We start from the raw sequence: 21,020 nt of genomic DNA, 5'->3' as shown, positions 1-21,020 counted from the left end.
TTAAATTATAAATTTCAAGCAAGTAAAATATTTGTTTATTTTCCTGATATTGCATTGTAATTTGCCTTTCAAGCGCACTTGATGCATATTTTATTTATTTAAAAATTGATGTTTTTTTTTCATCAATTTAATATTTTGTACATCAAACAAGCCGTAAATTACTTTTTTTTTTTTTTTTGGAGAAAAACATTTTTCTTTAAAAAGAGGGATACCTTTTTTTTTTTTTTTTTTTAATAACTTTAAGAAAAATATTTAACCAATATTTAGTTACTTTACTTAGTTGTACATAATACTGAAAGAAACTGCATAAAACCTATGTTAAGAGTTAAGAAAGGAACATGAGATTTGTTTTACAATAGAACGAGGTGTGTAAAAGCAGTAAAGAAACAAATATATATCAAATAAATGTTACCAAAGGCAAGATAAGTTCACCAAATAAATATATTCATGCCATTTATTCAGTGGATTTCTATCAGTATTAATTTTTTTTTTTTTTTTTTTTTTTTTTAGTTTTGGACCGATTCTTGGTCCTCCAAAGGCAAAATCATCATGGTACCATGTGCATTTTCGTTTTCATTCAAACGCTCAGCACAACTTGTGTCTCACACTTAAAACACACTATGTTGTGAGTTAAGAATGAAACATAGGTAGACCATTGTTACTCACTGACCTATAAATAGACTATGGATTTTATTGTAATAGTAGTAACATTTATACGGTTGGAGTATTCGATTAAGCCATCACGGTACTCTGCAAACAAACATTTTGTATTATTTCTTTTTAGTTAAAGTAAGGATTAAATGAAAATAGTTCAAAATATTTTTTTCTATTCAAGTTAAAAATTTTAATTTACTTTCTTTTAAGTGGAAATATTATTTTAACAATCCACTTTTTATCAAAGTTATTTATTTCAAAACGCATATCTGTAAATAGAGTTGTTCATAATACTAATGTCTTATATAGGGCATGAAAAGAAACTGGAAACTTAGGAAGATCTCCTTTTCAGTAATTATGTAAGCAACTGGGCTAGTGAAAAAGAATCTAATTACTTGGTGAATATAACCAGTGAACCAAGTGCAAGAGAGAGACAAACAATTGTATTTAAAGGGACGGTTGGAATCTAAAAAGATCTCTTGGTTAGAGTCTCTGAAATAGTGGGTGAATGTCTGGTTGGCATCCAATAGGATGCCCCAGCAAAAAAAAGAAAGAAAGAAAGAAAAAAGGAAAATTACAATATAAACTCAGATTACTATTTAGAGATTACTAATAAAGACAGAAATTTGATAACGCTCTACCTTGAACCAAATCTAAATGTTTAATTCTTAGCTCACAGAGAGATTGTATATAGTTGATTTCAGTATTATGATCAACTAAGTAAACCAACATTGTTCTGCCTTCAGACCAGGCTCTTTTTTAACAAGGGACACACGCTTTAAGAGCACCGGTGCCTCGTGCCCATTCATCTCTGTGCAAGGTTTTTCTATATATAGTTTTCTTTCTTATTTCTTCCCTTCCTGATCTTTCTTTAATGGAAAACTTAGCCGTTTAGGCATTTCAAATAAAAAAAAAAGAAAAGAAAAGTCATATCGCTATCCTTCGAGAACTCCGTGTTCCCACGCGATCTCGCCCTAGTCTCGTTTTGCGATTCTGTCCTTCATCCTTTTTAACCGCGGAATTCGAAACGATACGCACGAACTTTACTCGACTCCATGAACTGGGCTTTCCCTGTTTAAGCCATGAGGTACATTTAGAACATCCTATTATTCCTTTACCTGGCTATTCCTTCTATGAAGAACTTGAAACCCTGTTTCTGTTTATTTAATCCAGTGTGTGACTTCTATATTTAATTTGTAGAAATTCTAATTTTATTCTTTCCATCGTCGCCTGCACAGAACTTGTATCTTTTCTCAGACTTCTATTATTTTTATTTCATGGGCGCTTGGGTAGTTTATGCGCCGCACTAGAATAACAACCTTTGTAAAAAAGAGACATAACCGCTCCATACTTTCACCTAACGATTTAATAGAAAAAGAAAAGATATTTTCTAACCACTCCATGCTTTCATCTAACGATTTAATAATAATAAAAAAACAAAAACAAAGACATTTCCCAACCGCTCCATACTTTCACCTAACGATTTAATAATAATAATAATAATAATAAAAAAAAGGACATTTTTTAGCCGCTCCAGACTTTCACCTAACAATTTAATGGAGAAAAGACACTTTTCTAACTGTTACGGACTTTCACCTAACAGTTGATTGAAAAAGATAAGATATCCCAGAATCTGTTAATTTGGAAGCCTGTCCAAAACATAATTATTTTCATGTATTATTTCCTTTTGTTTAATTATGTTTTCTCCTTTTAACTATTTGTTTTGTTTCAGATTTTTTTACCTAATTAATAAAGCGTTTTCAACGTAATAGTTGTTTTTGTTATGTTAATTTGAGTTTATCTGTCTGCCCAACGCACGCTTTCTAAAGTTTGACTGCTAGACGGTATTGTAGGTACCTGAAAGCAAGATTCTGAGGAATAACTGCCGCGAGTTCCAGAACAAATATAAACAAAGATTTGATAACTGACCTTTATTTGATCTTCATTTTCAGAAAGACTGTAAAGAGTACTGAAAAGAAAATGTTAGCAAATATTAAAGAGAATAGAAAATAAAAAAACATTAATACAGACATTATTTTAGTAAAAATATTTATTTAAGCAGTTGGTTCCAGTTTGAAGCCCATTAGGATCTTAAGAAAATATTTAAAACCCTAGACCAGCATTTCTCAACTGGGTTCCTTGAAATCATAAGGTTCTGCAAAAGCCCCTAACAATTCCAGAAGAACAAGTTAAATAAGTTAATGAACTTTTTATTTTATTTTATATATTTTATATTACTGAAGATACACAATATATTTTTGGTTATTTTAATATCCAACCTATTATTAAAATATAATAATCACTGAAAATTTATTTAATGATGTCTATATAGTGCCACTGTGAAACCATCTTCATTAGTCAGTGAATCAATAAGCAGATGAGACCTGTACATGATTGATCCATAGATCACGGAACTCACATTATCAAATGGCTGTGAAAATAATATTTTCCAAGTCCATTTGTTGAATTAAAAAGACATTTTGCATTAATTTACCATGTACATTTTCAACACTGCTAGTAAAGTATATATAAAAAATAAACTGATGCAGCAATTATCTGTTTTTGTACTCTTTATATTTATATTACAAGTATATGATTACTAAATATAGAATGTTCTTTATTATAATGCATAGAATAGACATGATGTTATTTGTTTACTGATGTTTATTTTTGATGTTATAGTTTTGACATTTGAAATGTTTTGTGTGAATGAAAACTCTCTGATAAAGTATTATAGACAAACCATGATTTTTATTTAGCACTAGTGAGGAGCGCCTGGCCTTGCCTGATAATAAAATACACTTAAATATATTTTAATTCATGCAGATTTCGTATTTATTATCACAGAGCCAATTTAGTAATTTCTAAAGATTAAAAAAAAATGACTTTAGTGCCATCAGCTAGAATGGAAATGAAAACATTCAGCGTTCTAACCACGTTTCCTACTGTTTGAGCTATTGAGAGATAAATAAGAAATATTTAAAATTGAACCACTTCAAGCTATGACAAATTTGTGCATGTGCAAAAGTAATAGAAATTTTGCATTTCAACTTATCGACATGTCTGTAGCCGTTATTCATCCATCCTTGGTGTATGATTACTATTTCCTGTTAATTTGAGTGTTATGTGACCAGTAGTTTAATTATAATAAATGCACTAAAGAAAATAACATGCATTTGGGCATGATTACTAAATAAGAAAATTGGAAGAGAAATTGCAATTACCTTTTATTTTATCTTTTATTACGTCAGTTTGAATTCACACACACACACACACATATATATATATACCCGCACACACTCTAATAATAGTTCAATAAGTACTTATAGACAAGTGTTTCATGCTTACGCAATAATCAGTGCAGGAAGTGATAATTACTGCTGGTTGTTGGACTCAAACCCAATCAACAGGCTTGTGTTATTTTATTTGTATTTCAGTGCTATGTGAGCGGTAATTTAAGAGTTTATCGGTTAAATATTTACACACATACATGCATATAGTTTTATTTATATAGATTAACCAAACATTGACAAAAAAGTTAATTTTTCCTTGAACTAATTATTCAAAAATATATACTAATTAATGTCAGGAGTGTGAGTTCCATTATAGAAACGTTGATTTAATTTGAATAATAAAAAAATATGCATCAGGTGCGCTTGAAATTTTAATTGAACTTGGAGTATCTATAATAGTAACGAAAACATAGCATAGAACAAAAAAAAGACAATACCTCCTTTAAAACAACAACAAAAAAGTTTATTTCAGCAGCAGAAAGTTGGACGATGTTTTGAGTGAAAAAAAAATGAAGAGTTGAAAGTTCTTTGGGCTGTCACAAGTTATAAAACAAAAACAAAAAAAAAGGTGACAATAACATATTTTTCCCACTGCCTAATTCTTACATTTTTCCAGTTTATCATTATCCAGTTTACTTTTAAGTGGGCCATTCTATATCATTTTTGGACAAAACTTTGTTATGAAAATGTTGAATTAATTTTTTTTTTTGGTCTAAACATGTTAATTTTCTTCAGACATACGTAAAACAAACGAATATCCTTTATTAATGTATAAATGGTTGAATATCATTCCATATGTTTTTGTTGCAATTGAAGCCTTTTAAAAATTAACTATACCTTTTGAAGGTACTTCTGATAGTCAAGAAAGTAAATATGTTATTTAGTTATGAAACGATTCCAATATTTTTCCCAATTTTAAGACAATTACCAATTCTAATTCTTTCTTTTAAATTTCTAAATATTGGGTTATAGAGGTGTTTTCTACATTTTTTTGCTTCAACCATATTTCTTTTTAGAATTATCACTTTTTAATGATGTTGCCTAAACTAGGAGTTTTTCTATACATAAAATATCCATTTGTGAAATGATTTTTCAAATTTATTGTTCATTACTTGATTAAAAGAAATAAAACACACTCACTCATTGTGAAGAAAAGTCGTTTTTTTCTTAACTGGAAGGTTCTTTTTCTTTGGCTGAAATATAAACAATATTTGAAATAAGCAAGACATTTAGAGATTGGTAACACGCTTAGACTACAATTAAATAAAAGACATATTGCAAATACAGAAAATTGTAATAAGTTCATTTTCATTTTAACGTCAGCAAAAATATTCTATACCTATGTTAGTAAAAGTCATCAATTATGACAATATGGTGTTAATTATAGCTGTGATACGTTATCCTGGTCGCAGGTCACCAAAATGTGATAGGATTCCTTGCCAAGGGACCCCTTGTCACGTAAGAGTCGATTCCCAGTTGACAGTGACTGAATGTAACTTCTTTATGTGGCAGAACTCTGTTGACCGATTTGGGTGATATGCCACTACTTCGCCGGTCTGTCACACAACTCAGTGCTCTAATCTACTTGATTAATTTCCAGAAAAATGATATACAAATATATAATTATGTACAATTGTCTTACAGTTCAATGTTCAATGTCAGACTCCACTGAGTCCATAAGTAGATTTCACTTCTCTCTTCAATATAGCTGTGAGGTTGGCATGGGGAGAGGGTGGGTGGTGGGCGTGCGGCGATTCTCTACAAGTTGCTCTGTCTCAAACTCTTAACTGACGGACTCAAAAACTGTTGTTTTTGACTGTGCACTCTGTTGATATACTCAGGAAAGAGGTGAAACCGGGGTTGTTCCCTGGACCAATCATACCCAACAACATCCCACCCCATCCCGCGAGCCCTGAGTCATTACCAGTTTTGGAGTACAGATTTCAAAAAATAACGTTGATTTTCATAAAAATGAAAATCACAAACCTAATTTTTTTTCTCTCAGCAGGGTTTTTTGCTGTCACCTGGGCACACCAATGAAATTAAAGAATAAAAGAATCATATCTGCCCGGCTTTCTCCAGTACTTCGTGAGTCTCAGCCTCCCACCGGTGGGGAGCTTAACTGCTCCCTGGGATGGTCATGTCACATAGCAACAGGATTGTGATTTTAAAGTAGGAGTAAATTCCCATCATAGATGACCATTTATAGCATGAGGTCTCTACCCTTGTAAAGTTAGGTATGTTTATATTTTTATATCTACAAGATTCACTCCTAAACTGATAAATCTATCATGAATTTTGAAACACAGCTGTTAGTTGTAAAAGATTCAAACGTGGACTATATTTAGTTTAATTTAGTTTTGTATAAAAGTGGTGGACGCCCTTCATGAATATTCAGATCTTAGTTTTTGTGAAATTTTAATACATATTAGGCATCAATTAAGAACTACTCTCTAAATTTCAGTTTCTTTGGAGTATTTTAAAGGATTTTTAAGGAGCATAATATAGCCCAATCGCCGTTTGGAAATTCAAATATATCAGCTTTGCATTTAATTTGATCCATAGTAATTAGACATTAATTATGCAAGATTCTCTGAATTTCAATTTTTTTCTTAAGGTTGCTTAAGCTTTAAACTTGATAAATTTTCTAGAATCAAAATCATGTAATGCATTTTTATCAAAATTAGAATAAGTATTCTAAAATAGATTAGTATCATTATATATTGGTTTTAATCTTTGCAAAGGAGCATAAAAGTGTTGCAAAACTTTCTGTTTGGGAAATTAATTTTACCTATTCTTGGACGCATTCTTTCAGTTGTATAAAAAAACAGTATGAAGTTTTCTGTGATAATGTTCTAGTGTAATGAAATTGTTAAAATGTATTATGTAATTATTAGTAGATTAATGTTTAAATTATTATCTTATAGAACCGTTTTATCCTTAGTAACTTTATAACAATTGCAAATATTTACACAAGCAAAATTAATAAATTCAAAAGTTTTACAACTATATTGTTATAATCCACATTCTTTCATATTGTTTGGATGCGTCAGACTACTTTTCTCCATGTTTCGGTTGATGTAACCTTGGACCTTCTGGTGTGTCTTGTTGAATTTGAGAATCTGCACAGAATTCCGAACAGAACCCTTTATTTAATCTATGTTATTGTTCCGTCAGCTATGACTGGGTAGAAGTTTTAAGTAATTTGCAGGTTTTTTGAGTAAGTATTTTTGAGAGTCGCATGCACTGAGGATCAAAACTTTAATCTCCAGAAAAGTGCAACTTATAACTGAATTTTACCAAGTACTTTATCCACTACACCATAAGTCCTTGAAGAAGATCAGAAGTTACATTGACCAAAATGTTGTAAAAATAACACTGAAGATGAAAACAGTAGTACGAAGAATCTAGATAATATGAACAATCAATCCTACATCTCAAAAAATTCTCCTACATTCTTTGTTCACAGTTGATTGAGAAGCAGTTAAATCAGAAGTCTTGTTTTATATATATGCACATGTAAACAAGTTTTTGATGAGCTGTTCCACTGAAGTTAACAAATTTACCAAATTTCCATTACTAACGATTACTATATTGTCCAATTGACTACTGTACACTCTTAACTCTTATCCTCGAGTGGTCTCTGGGCCTTGATAAGTGGTTATGCCTATGTAAAAAAAAAAAAAAAATAATATTAGATTGTAATCCATTTTCAATTGTTAATCCAAGTTTTGGCTTGTATGATTGACATCTGCTAATAGTAAATCTCAAACAGTTTTGCTTATGCTTATCTGTAGTTTTTTAAAATCATATTTACGTTAGAAACAGAATCATAGCAACTTTATTATGGGAAAGTTATGAAGAAATTATTTTACCTCGGGTTCATGTACTGATACTGATGAGCTGAAAATAAATAAAATTATAATTAGACAGAATAACGAAAGAATGTGGTAAATGATGAAATTGTATGCCTGAACAGAATGTGATAAAAAAATTATGTATAAGCATCAAAATGTGTTTTTTTTTAAATATTATTGAATGAGGTACTGTTTCGAGTTAAAATCTGTGGTAGATTATAAATTAATGTGCAAGACGAACGGGAAAAATTAACGAGCTGATATAAGCTATTCCTTTTCTTTGTTCGGCTAACTCTTACCTCTTTCATTTCCAAGTCTTTCTTTCTTCTGGAAGAGGGAGTTGCCCTAAAATGTTAGTGGGGCATCGGATTTTTACATTGAGATGGAATTTGAACACCAAAAAGCGACTGGCTAGAATAGCGACCCTCTTTTTTTATCTGGTTCATATAGATATGCTCTCCTCTTCACTTTCAAAAGCAAGTTAGGATTTTCACAGGAATGTACTAACTCAATATCTTTCAACCAATGAAAATCGTTTTAAACCCAAAATTAAATTAAGAAACAGTGACTTGGTCAACAAAAATCAAAGTGACACCTTGGCTCTCAGCATCAACAACCACCCATCCAAAAAAAAAAAATCAACTGGAGTGCCCCAAGCAGAAATTCCTTTAAGTCAGCCACTATCTCTCCAGTGACAGCTCGATCACTAAGAAGGTAAGCACTGGCACACACACACGACAGAATTTTCAAATAAACTTTTCAATGCTCTTGTTTATTTCTTCTTTAAGAAATTTAAATTTTTAATAAACTTTGATTTTTCAAAGTATATTTTTGTAAAATTTGATATTTTTATAAAAAATAAAAACTGTTGATACCTTTTCTAAAAATATTTCCTTGCTTTCATTCACAAAATCCTGTTGTTAAATTTAGCACTTACTACATGGTGACCCATTCACAACACTCATGTTTTTATTCATCTTTTTCTTTTGACAATTTAGATACATTTATATTAATTTTTAGTGCTGTTCTTAGAACTTGACAAAGACGCTACTATCATTAAAATTCACTATCTGAAGCCAAGAGTAGTGTCACCAGTCTATTTGTCCATTTGAAATGTGTAAATATGCTACAATAATTGAGTTTTTTGGTTTTTTTCTATAAAATATCGGCCATAATTACATATTTCAAATGTGCTTTTCTTCAGATTACATGTGTAATACTAAACAGATTTTAATTCAAAATGATTTATTCACGTTCACGTATATACACTCACATTCATGTGCATATACACACATGCTAACGTACACACATATGGGAAACGTCACTTCCCTTGAAAGGAAATCCAGACAGACCCGCTGGTTAGGATTATTATATCCTGGTCCAAACACGAAACAATGGTGACCCCGTTATTTTAAAATGAGATGAATGAGTTTGAACGAAACATGTGGTGTAAACTAAATTTTTCCACACAAATCCACTGCACGCACAAAAAAATAATTTTTCTCTAAAAAGAAAAAAAAAAAACCAAACAAAATGGAACTTCAACAGACGGACTCCTACAATGAAACCATGGCATTAAACATTCGGCAACTTGACCAAAACCGAGACGAAGAATTAGCTGAATTAAAGTCTATGGTTGAAAAGCTTTCAAAGCAGCTAGCCGACGTACTTCTAACGCGTCAACATTATCCCAGAAACTACAACGACACGCGACGAAGTTACAGGCGAAGAAGTTTAAGCAGGAACCGGTCCACGTCATGAGATAGACAAAATGCTTGCTTCTACCACAGAAGATTCGGCGTCGATGCGAGAAAATGCACTACACCCTGCACGTTAAAAAAAAAACAGTGCAAGGAAACAAACCTTCCAGCCAGTAACGACGACTGTAGCTGGAGCACAAAAAAAAGGTTGGCCGTTTTATATCCGTGACAAAATCCATGGATATAACTTTAATAGACACCGGAGTGGAAATCAGCGTCATACCGACACCGCATGGCCACCAAACAGGGACTCAATTTTTCAGCCTACAAGCAGCCAACGGTACAAAAATACCCACTTTTGGCGAGAAAACGTTAAACTTAAACCTGGGAATGCGAAGTAATTTTTTCTGGAATTTCACCATAGCCAGCGTGACCATTCCAATTTTGGAGGCAGACTTTTTAGCCCGTTTCAACCTGTCTGTCGACATGACTCATTACACATTGACAGCCAACAAAAGGAAGATTTCGGTGAGAGGAACTACTTTGAAATTTTTAACCACCGGAATCAGCGCTGCCCTACCCAAAGATTTACACGTCCGCTGGTTACTCCAAAAATTTCAACTTTCCCAGCCATTTAAAAACACGGACCCCATCAAGCATAGCGCTAAGCACTATATTAAGACCACAGGACTGCCCGTCTATTCAACCCACAGACACTTGAAACCGGATAAATACAAATTGGCAAAATCCGAGTTTCAAAACCTACTCCACATGGGGATAATACAGCCCTCAAAAAGTGATGGGTCATCACCACTCCACATGGTGCAGAAAGCTGACAACACCACATGGCGCCCGTGCGGAGATTTTAGATGCTTAAACGCGAAAACAGTTCCGGATAGATATCCTATCCCCCATATCCATGACTTCGCCAATGGACTCCAAGGTGCCACAATTTTCTCCAAACTGGACCTTGTAAAGGCATATTTTCAAATTCCAGTCGCAGAAGAAGACATTCATAAAACTGCACTGACCACACCATTTGGCCTTTACGAGTTCCTAAGGATGCCTTTCGGGCTGAGAAACGCCTGTCAAACTTTCCAACGTTTGATTGACAAAGTTTTCAGAGGTCTGCCGTTCATATTCGCATATGTGGACGATGTTTTAATCGCCAGCAGAAACCTCGAAGAACACCAGCTACACCTGGAACAAACTTTCGAAAGACTGTCACATTTCGGTCTGAAATTAAACACCGATAAATGTGTTTTTGGCCACCAGGAAGTTCAATTTCTCTGTCCTTTAATCGACAAGGATGAAATCTCCCCTTTGCCTGAAAAAGTGCTATTTCAAATTTCCCTCTACCGACATCTGTCAGACAAGTATGCCGTTTTGTAGGCATAATTAACTATTACCGATGCTTTTTGCCTAACTGTTCCGCGATACTCGCACCTTTAACGGACTTGTTAAAAAACGAACCAAAAACCAACAGTTAGTTTTGGAAGGACCTGCACTACAGGCCTTCGAACAATCGAAGGCTGCTTTGGAAAACTTCACCAAACTTACATATATCCAAGATAGCGATACAACGGAACTCACTTACGATGGATGCGTCGGAAATAGCAGTACGAGCTGTCATTCACCAAATTTCTGACAACAAGATGACCCCTATTTCATTCTTCTCTGCCAAGTTAAACAAAGCGCAGACTAAATATAGCACTTTCTCGAGAGAGTTACTTGCAATTTATCTTGCAATTAAGCACTTTAAACATATCCTTGAAGGCAGAAAATATTCCATTTATACGGATCATAAACCCCTAACATTTGCTCTACACACACGTCGACAAATATGGTCCACGAGAAATTCGACATCTTGACTATATAGCTCAATATTCTAACGATATACGGTACGTAAAAGGACAAGAAAACGTAGCTGATGCTTTATCTTGCGCAACAATTGCTTCTTTAAATTCCACTCCACTAAGTATGGAATTAATAGCACGAGCAATTAGCCGATACCACGCTCCCAGCTATAATGAACAAAACTTCACTGAAGCTGAAAGAAATGCTGATACTGTTCGGAACAACAACTTTCTATTGCGATGTTTCACAAAAACACTCTCGCCCTTATATTTCACCCAGCCTCAGATGACAAGTTTTCCAGCACTTCCACAATTTGTCCCACCCAGGAAAACGTGCCACCGTGAAATTAATAGGGGAACGTTTTGTTTGGCCAAATATGAATACGGACATCCGTAGTTGAACTAAAACTTGCATTCCTTGCCAAAAAACCAAAGTTCACAGGCACACAAAATCACCTTCAGGAACTTTCAGTGTACCAGATGCTAGGTTTACTCATGTTCATATCGACTTGGTTGGACCCTTGCCCAATTCAAAAGGACATACCCACATCCTTACTATAGTCGATAGATTCAGCAGATAGCTGACAGCAATACCAGTGAAAGACATATCAGCCGCAACAATAGCTAGAGCGATTTTACAAGATTGGATAGCGATTTTCGGAGTGCCCTCCGTAATCACAACGGACAGAGGCTCACAGTTTCAATCAACTCTTTTTGCTGAATTCAACCATTTGTTGGGAACAAAGCACATTAAGACTACTGCCTACGACCCTTATGCAAACGGTATGGTGAAACGGTTTCATAGACAATTAAAAGCATCTTTGCCTATGAACGAAAACAAAGCGGACGTGTCAGACAATTTGCCACTCATTCTCCAAGCAATTCGCAACACTGAAGGTAGATTTGCAGAGCACACCTGCAGAATTAGTTTTCAACACACCACAGATAACAACAAAACAGGTCAAAAAGTTCATTGGCCAAAACATTTCAAACAATATATAACTTTAAAAAAACAAAAAAAACAAAAAAAAAAAAATACATAAAAAAACAAAAACGAAATATGTTTCTCTTGTATATACATATTTTTTTCTCCTCAGGAGGGGAGAGTCTTGTTTGAACATGTCTTTTTCCTCACACCCACATGTACGCACGCACATATGCACAGACACTTACATTTATTCATGTTCACATATATACACTCATATTCATGTGCATACACACACACTAACGTGCACACACACGCACACATGGGAAACGTCACTTCCCCTGAAAGGAAATCCAGACATGCGCAGTCAGAACACTGACCCCGGTATAAAAGTCAACAACACCATTCAACATCCTCTTTCTTCCCTTTTGCTTTGTCAACCAGACAAGTTTGTGTCCACAGCCTTTGGCTTGAAGACTTTTCCACGTGGACAACTACTACCATGGACGCGCGCTTTACTGAGTTCGACCCCCTCTTTCTTTCTACATGCTAGACTGCTATTTCTCGTTCCTCTACTTCATTCCTTTTTTTCACGCGTGTAGTCGTCAACGACTGAATGAACACGTGTTCCACCTGAATCCTTTATTTTCGAAAGGAAATAAACGACATGTTTATTTTATTCAGCAATTGAGTTTTGTTTCTTTCTTTCCACTCATTGCATTTTCTTTTGTAGCGGGTTAGGATTATTATATCCTAGTCCGCAACAGTCCTCAAAAACTAAAATGCACAAATACCAAAGATTTATGTCACACAACGGACATCTTATTTCATTCAAATATTTTTTAATTCATGTTTATCTTGTCAATTTAAGCCATGGTGTCTTCATAAGCCATGCCCATTTTCTTAATTTTAAAATATCTCTAACAAAATGAAAACTTTTTAATATCACATCCCTAAATTTTCACGATTAACACAAAAAAGCCAAAAACAGGAACTATATTGTTTTTAATATGGGATTTATGTTAAGAAGCATTGATTTTATTATTAAATCAATTATTTAATTTTTCTTATGTTATGTATATATTCTCTCATTCTTTCCAGTGACACAAAATTTCTTTTCTTACATAAACTCAATTACGAGAAAACATTTCGATGTGTGAAACAAAAAGTAGACAAAATCTTATTTTGCCTTTCAAATTTACAGTAAACATTTACTTAAATAACAATGCTTCTTTAATTACTTCATATATCGAAGGTTTTACTAAAATCGATCTAATAATTTATTTTATGTGTCATTTTGAAAAAGTTTCTGTGATTCCCCACTTTCTGGCATAGACACTAATCGGACATATCTAATATTCTGCTAACTTTTAATTCAGTGATAACACAATTTGCTTTAATTGTTTAAAAATTATAATCATATACAGTGTATAAAGTAAATGACATCAAACAATGTAAAACTATTCTCTTGATAAAGATTTAAAGTTTATCCAAATTAATCCCATTGTAACTAAATAACAAGCCAAATTTGAAAACAAAACAAACAAAAAAAAATTATTGCTTCAATGTTCTCTAAAAACAAACAAAAAAAATGAAAAAAGATAATGTTTCAAGCTGTAACACTCAATAGTTTGTTCTGGTAATGTGTAGACACAGCGGTCTAGAAAGAAAATGGCTGCAGAGTTCTTAGAATGTGTCAAGCAAATCTTGTAAATGATGTTTATGACAATGATTTCATGTGGACTGAAGAAATAGCAATATTCCAAATTTATCATGAAGCAGACTGACAAGTTCGAAATGATTCAATGGATTGGCAAGCATCGGTTAATAGCCAATTCTTAGGAGGTGGATGTGAAACTTGTAATTCGCATTGAACTGTTATTCACAGTTAATTCATGATTGGAGAGAGAAAATGTTCAAAAGATGGATTTTGGTGTTCAATATGAAAAGAACTTTTTGAACGAAGTAAACTTTCTTTACAAGCAAATATCTTTATAATTTACATGTGGAGTAAGGATTTCATTCAGTTTTTAAACAGCTGTGTCTATAAATTACCAAAAATCCCTTCAAAGATATGGAAATAGAAAATTAATCTCAATATCAGAATCACACCCTTAGCAGTCTCAAATGCAGAGCAGAAAAGAAGTGTGCTATTAATAACAGGGGTAGCAAGATAACAGGAAATTTGGAAGAATTTATTTTATATATAATTTTTATCATTAAACTCTTATTTCTTCTCTAAATATACAAAATTTTTATTTTGTTGTCAAAGTTATTTTTTGCCTTTTAAGATATTAGCTGAAGAAAAATATTCCTTTAATGCCGACTAATAAAAACAATATTAGGTTGGTGCAAAAACAATATCTTTTTCTCACATATGTTACTTTTATATATGATTTCTGAATAAAATTCATTGATATATATAGCCATGTTATATTTTGAAGTATGTTTTTCGCTCTATCGAATCGTGTTATTCGTTACCATTCTCAATCTCTTCATTCATTTTTTTTGTAGGCTTTTTGACAGCATGGACAAAATTTAAATCCTCACAATCTTGTTGTAACAGTTTAAACTAGGCCAAAAAGCTGCCAAGACAGCTTGTGATATCAATGATGCGTTTAGCCCAGGAGCCACTAACGAAGTGTGGCACAATGATGGTTCAAGAAATTTCGCAATGGTGACGAAAGCCTCGAAGATGAAGACGGTCGCTGCCAGCCGACTGCAGTTGATAACAAACATTTGAAAGCCTTACTTGAAGCTGATCCTCGCAAAACCACACAAGAAGTTGCTGTTGAATTCGAGGTCAACCACTTAACAGTCATTCGCCATTTAAAGCAAATAGGGAAGTCAAAAAAGTTGGATAAATGGGTGCTGCATGAATTGAACGATAATAAAAGTCGTCGTTTTGAGGTGTCTTCTCGCAACAAAAACAACCCATTTCTCAAACAGGTTGTAACGTGTGATGAGAAGTGGATCCTCTATGACAAATGGCGATGTTGGGCATAGTGGTTGGATGTCAGAAGCTCCGAAACACTTCCTGAAGCCGAAATTGCACCCAAAAAAGGTTATGGTGACTGTTTGATGATCTGCAGCCAGTCTCATCCATCACATCTTCTTGAATCTCGGTGAAACGATTATGCATGTTGCTCAACTGACTCTGCAGAAGCTGAATGAATTGGACTATGCGACAATGTCTTATCCGCGATCTTCATCAAACCTCTCGCCCATCGATTATCACTTTTTCAAGCATCTCGACAAATTCCTGCTTGAAAAATGCTTCAAAAGCCGAGATGATGCTGAATTAACCTTCAATGATTTCATCGCTTCCAGAACTCCGGATTTCTATGCTAATGGGATAAATAAACTTGTTTCTTGTTGGCAAAAATGTGGTGATTCTAATGGTTCTTATTTTGATTAATAAAGTTTATTATGAAAGGGGTTATGATCTTTTGAAGTTGAACATAAAAAACGACATTATTTTTGCACCAACCTAATTGGATCAAGTAAGGATTAGATACCCCATAGCAGAGGACGAATACTGGCGAATATTTCAAGTGACACTAGTTATTCGACCTTGACATTGGTTGTTTGTAAACACATCAAATAGCAGACATGGTTAAATGTTCATGAGCAAGATTTTTAAAAAAATATATCTACAAAACTTTTTAAGATTTAAAAGGAAAAATATATATTTACAAAGCATTTTCTTTAATATTAAATATTTACAAAACTTTTAAGGATTAAAAAAAACAAAACTTTTTTCTATTTACACAAAACTTTTTAGTGTAAGTAACAAAACGAACGTATTTAAACAAAATATATTTAAATAAATGGGTGTCTTTCTGAGTGCATTTTTTAAAATATATTTACAGGACTTTTTAATAAAACTAATAATAATTATTATAATTATAATAAAAATTTAAAAAAGAATAAGAATGAACAATATTAATTACAAAACATTAGAAACTGAGAATTTCAGACACTAAACTTACTTGTAGTTAATTTGCCCTTGTGGAGAAGTAAGCAAATAGCAATTTTTTTTTTTTTAAATAAAAATGAAAATTATAAAAAGATTTGGGCAAATGTGTATTTCAGTGGCGTAAATTATTTGACAGACAAAAATTTATAAAAATTATTTATTTTTATATAAAACACATTATTAGACCATAAGGCTGGAATAAAACCCGAAAAAATTTAATTTTTATTATTTTTTCAACATTTTTTATTAAATTAAATGTACAACAATCGCGGCTGCTATTTTGTTTTGAAATTTTGGCCTTCTAAAGCTTGCCATATTGGCCTTTTTTGAGGCTAAATTTGGCCTTTTTTACGCTCTTGCATGGACCATCGTTCCATGCAAGAGCGTAAAAAAGGCCAAATTTGAAATACCCCCCCCATGTTAAGAACGGCTTTTGAGGTTGGGGGTGTTTATTCCGAAAGCCGTTCTTAACATAGGGGGTTGGGGTGTTTATAATACGTTGGGGCACGTCGTAAAAATTTACCATTTATTTATATGATTATTATTATTATTAAAAAGTTCTGTAAATATATATAAAAAAAACGCACTCACAAAGACACCCACCCATTTATTTAAATATATTTTGTTTAAATACATTCGTTTTATTACTTACATTAAAAAGTTTTGTGTAAATAGAAAAAGTTTTGTTTTTAATCCTTAAAAGTTTTGTAAATATTTAATATTAAAAAACATGTTTTGTAAATATATATTTTTCCTTTTAAATCTTAAAAAGTTTTGTAAATATATTTTTTAAAAATCTTGCTCGTGAACATTCGACCATCTCTGCTATTTGATGTGTTTACAAACAACCAACACCAATGTCAAGGTCAAACAACTGGTGTCACTTGAAATATTCGCCAGTATTCGTCATCTGCTGTGAGGTATTTAATCTTTACTTGATCCTTTTAATCATATTAACAAAAAATTAGCAGTTTTCTCCAAAATTAAATTATTTAATATTTTTTTATATTGGTAAGTAAGTTAATTTTATCAAACAGTTATTTGTAACTAGCAGGGATACTGGACGTTGCCTGGGATTGAATGTGGATCAATGAATGTTCCACACTTCCAATACTTTTATTATCTAAATTGCTCATTTTTCAATCACATTGATTGATTGCCTGCTTCAGTTGGGGACTCACTGCACTGAGAAGAAGCTTCACATGTCTTCTACAGTGACTTAGTTCATAGTACATTGTAGTCTACATTTGCACTTTAGAGAACCTATGATTGATTTTATAAAATTATTTTTATATAATATCTTGAGTTAAAGTTTAAAATGCAAAAGTCAAATATTGTGATGCTCTGAACAGAAACATTCATTTTGAACATGCCCCCATTTTATCAAAGAATGTAGTCGATTTTTAAACGTGTGGCCCTTTTGATTGTGAAGTGATAAAACTTCTCAAATGCACTTGTGATATTAGACTGTATAATGGTGTTAACTTTGCTAAAAAAATCAGACTGTTCCTTCTTTATTTGAATTTTTTTGATTATAGATTTTCAAGGTATTCTCATACAAAACCTATCTAAGAACATTCCCAGGCACATGAAGTACATTTAGTGAAAAAAAAAAAACCAAAAAAAAACAGTCCAGCCGTTTCGGAGTCCATAGGGAACAAACTCGCGCACACACACACACAGATAGACAAAATGCCTTTTATATATAAGTACAGATTTTGTTCGAACAAATAGCAGATTTGGTTAATATTTATAAAAAAGCAAAAACAAAAACATGTTACCACAAATCAGTTTACATAATAGACAACAATGTAATATTTGAAAATCCGAAAGAAAAAAAAAAGAAAAAACGGACATATGAAAAACAAAGGTTACCCAATATACCCCCCCCCTCTTCTGCCTAAAAGGATTATTCAAACTTACATGCTGGAATCTACACTGGACGTTTCTTTGTAATTAATATCCTTTCGTTTTCGAACTGAAGTTCTGGTACAATTTCTTTTCGGTGGAGGCTTTGAAATAAAAAACAATACAATCACAATAAAATCCCTATAAACTGTACACCATTTAATAAATGCCACTTATTTTTTCTAACGACTTAAAAAGAACAATTCATAATGTGTCTTTTGGCATTAAAGTTAATGTAAGAGCATAGAAAAGATAGTTAATATTACTTAAATATCTCAACTATATAATTTTTCTGTGGAACACATTACCACAGGATTTTTTTCCTGCTGATTACAACTTTGTTGTCTTCAGACTCTGCTTCAACAAATTCCTATCAAAAACCTGCTCCATAAGTAATCAAACGCAGTGTTCCTCATCTCATTAACCCTTATCCTTTAGTAGCTTCCGGCCTTAATAAGTGACGACCCAATAAAAAAATAACAATCTATAGGTTTCTTTAACCAAAAGGTAATCAAGGCAAGTGACTAAAGGAACAAGAGAATAACATTGATCTTTAATTGTTAATCTTGACAAATACATTTTTATAGTTTAGTGAATTATCTGTAAAAAAACAACACTCACACACACACACATATATATATATATATATATATATACACACACACACACACACACACACACACACACACACACACAAACGAATTGCCGCTTATTAAGGCCCAAAGGCCACTCCAGGGTAAGAATTAATGAGTTTGTCTAGTGGATGGTGGGACAACATCATGAGGATTAGTAACAATGGTCCTAACTGGTCAGACGGCTCAATAAAAATTTGTTTACATTAGGCTTGAAAACGACCATGTTCTTTCGCAGAACTACTAGCCTTTGTTCAACAAAAGGGTAGTTCTAGGAAAGAAACTTTGCTCATGAAAGTTGTGTTTAGTTTTAGGTACACAGAAGGAAGAAGGAAAATTACTGACAATGGTTGTAACAAGATGAGTTTTTGTTATAAACGTTTTTCTGGATGGAACCATAGATTGAGCATTTACTATGCAATCAATGACAGAGCAAAGGCTAGCTTATTATAATCATGGATAATGTTATCAATCATCTTTTATTATCGAAATAAATCGAAACCAAAAGATTGCATTACAATTAAATTGAAAATAATTTTTTATGAGTTTGAACAATATATTCAACAACTTTTTGTAAATAAGCAGCAAATAAATATTTAAAATGTAATTTGTCTATCAAAAAGTGATTTACAACTGTAAATCGAGTTTAGTAATTCTTACTTTTTATATTCTTTATCGATATTATCCACAATTTATTATTAACAAAAAAGCAATTATTTTAAAGTAATTATAATAAGCAGCTCAATATTTGTGGATGTACCTAACTTCACCTGTAAGATGACTCTTTATTCTTACATGTTATCCACTTCACAAGTAGCAAACAAATCGGTCACTCTTCGCTAAAATCCTTTACCTAATTATTGACATAGTAATAGCAAGGAGAGAAAATGAACCCACAACAAGCATCACCTTTATTTTTAGCATTGCTATTGGGAACTATACATTGCTGTTCTAATGAAAAATTGGCAAAACCAGAGCACATAAAGAATGATGCCTAACCAAACTAGAAATTATAGATATATTTGAAAACCGGAATACTAAATTTTCATCTTAGACTAAAACTGTCTTTCTTGGTACTACATGGAAAATAGACCTCAAAAAGCAAAATCCATCCCCAACTGTTATTTAAGAGAATGACTTCACATAGGTTCCAGAAACTAAATTGTGATGCAGAAATCTATTCATAATGCTTTGGCAAATTGTGAATTTTACCCTACATATCCAGGAGTATGGTGAGAAGTGAAAGATGAGGATAGATCAATAATCATTGGTTTATATAACTCTCACCTGTCTGTTTAAATGTCTGTATGTATGTATGTTTGTATGTCTCGCAAAAACTTTTGATAGAGGTGATGGATTTTCACAAGATCAGTATCGTTTTGAAGCTTGACCCTTCAGATGACAAATATCAAAAAATTAGCCAAAAATATTAATTCCTTCACCCTCAACTGGGCAGTTTTCTACAGGGAGGGGTTACTTTTTTTGCCGACTTTTTTAAAAATTCATCGCCTCTTTTCGATTGTCTAGCCTATGTAACTTCCGGTTTGGCGATGGACGCAACAGCTAATGCGTCATGTTTTTTTTTTTAACTTTTTTTTTCTCCTTCACAGTACGGGTTCAAGCCTGCCTACTGCCACTTTTTTTTTTGTGCTCACAATTTTCCTTTTTTTTTTCTTTTTTTTTTTTTGCTCAACCAACACCCTTACTCTCTTTTCCACCTTTGCATCACGGGTTCGAGCCTGCCTGCCTATTACAACTTTTTTTTTTTTGCTCAACACACACCTACAAACACCCAGGCAACGCCAGGCACCTAGGCTAGTTGGTTTATATAGTGCTAATCTAAAACTATAATCCAATTGTATGAGGCCGAGGCTATGTATAATGGCAAATATAAAACATTTTAGTTCCTATGTAGAACAATCCAAAGAGTTTGTTAACCGACAACAAACTTATGTTCAAGCATTTGAAAAGTTTTGATGTCAGTAAGTCCACTGATTACCACTTTCCATGTGACTGTCAGATGCAACTAAATTACATTGCAGCACCCAAGCAGCTATGCCATCTTATTTCCAGTGTTGAAACACTTCAATGCTGTAATCATCGATGCAAGATTTTCTTATTTATATTAGTACTTTATAATTTTGCAGTGCACAGTGCTATTCTTCAGGACATAATTTGCAAAACTGCCATTCATCATGCATTCTATATGATGAAAG

At 32.8% G+C, this 21,020-nt stretch overlaps 1 protein-coding gene across 1 annotated transcript in view; it reads right to left on the bottom strand.

Moving 5' to 3' along the window:
• The window catches only part of LOC145296767 (uncharacterized), a 242,404-nt gene that overhangs the window by 50,467 nt on the left and 170,917 nt on the right, over positions 1-21,020 (bottom strand). The window contains exons 25-28 of the mRNA XM_080142821.1: positions 18,188-18,276; positions 7,823-7,850; positions 5,088-5,140; positions 2,584-2,623 (exon numbers count right to left, since the gene is read on the bottom strand). Of these exons, the coding sequence (XP_079998947.1) occupies positions 2,584-2,623; positions 5,088-5,140; positions 7,823-7,850; positions 18,188-18,276 (210 nt within the window). The remainder of the gene's footprint in view (positions 1-2,583; positions 2,624-5,087; positions 5,141-7,822; positions 7,851-18,187; positions 18,277-21,020) is intronic.

The sequence above is a fragment of the Euprymna scolopes genome, chromosome 17, assembly GCF_053919585.1.
Source record: "Euprymna scolopes isolate OS-2025 chromosome 17, ASM5391958v1, whole genome shotgun sequence".
Lineage (NCBI taxonomy): Eukaryota > Metazoa > Mollusca > Cephalopoda > Sepiida > Sepiolidae > Euprymna > Euprymna scolopes.
This window is presented reverse-complemented; position numbering and strand designations above follow the sequence as displayed.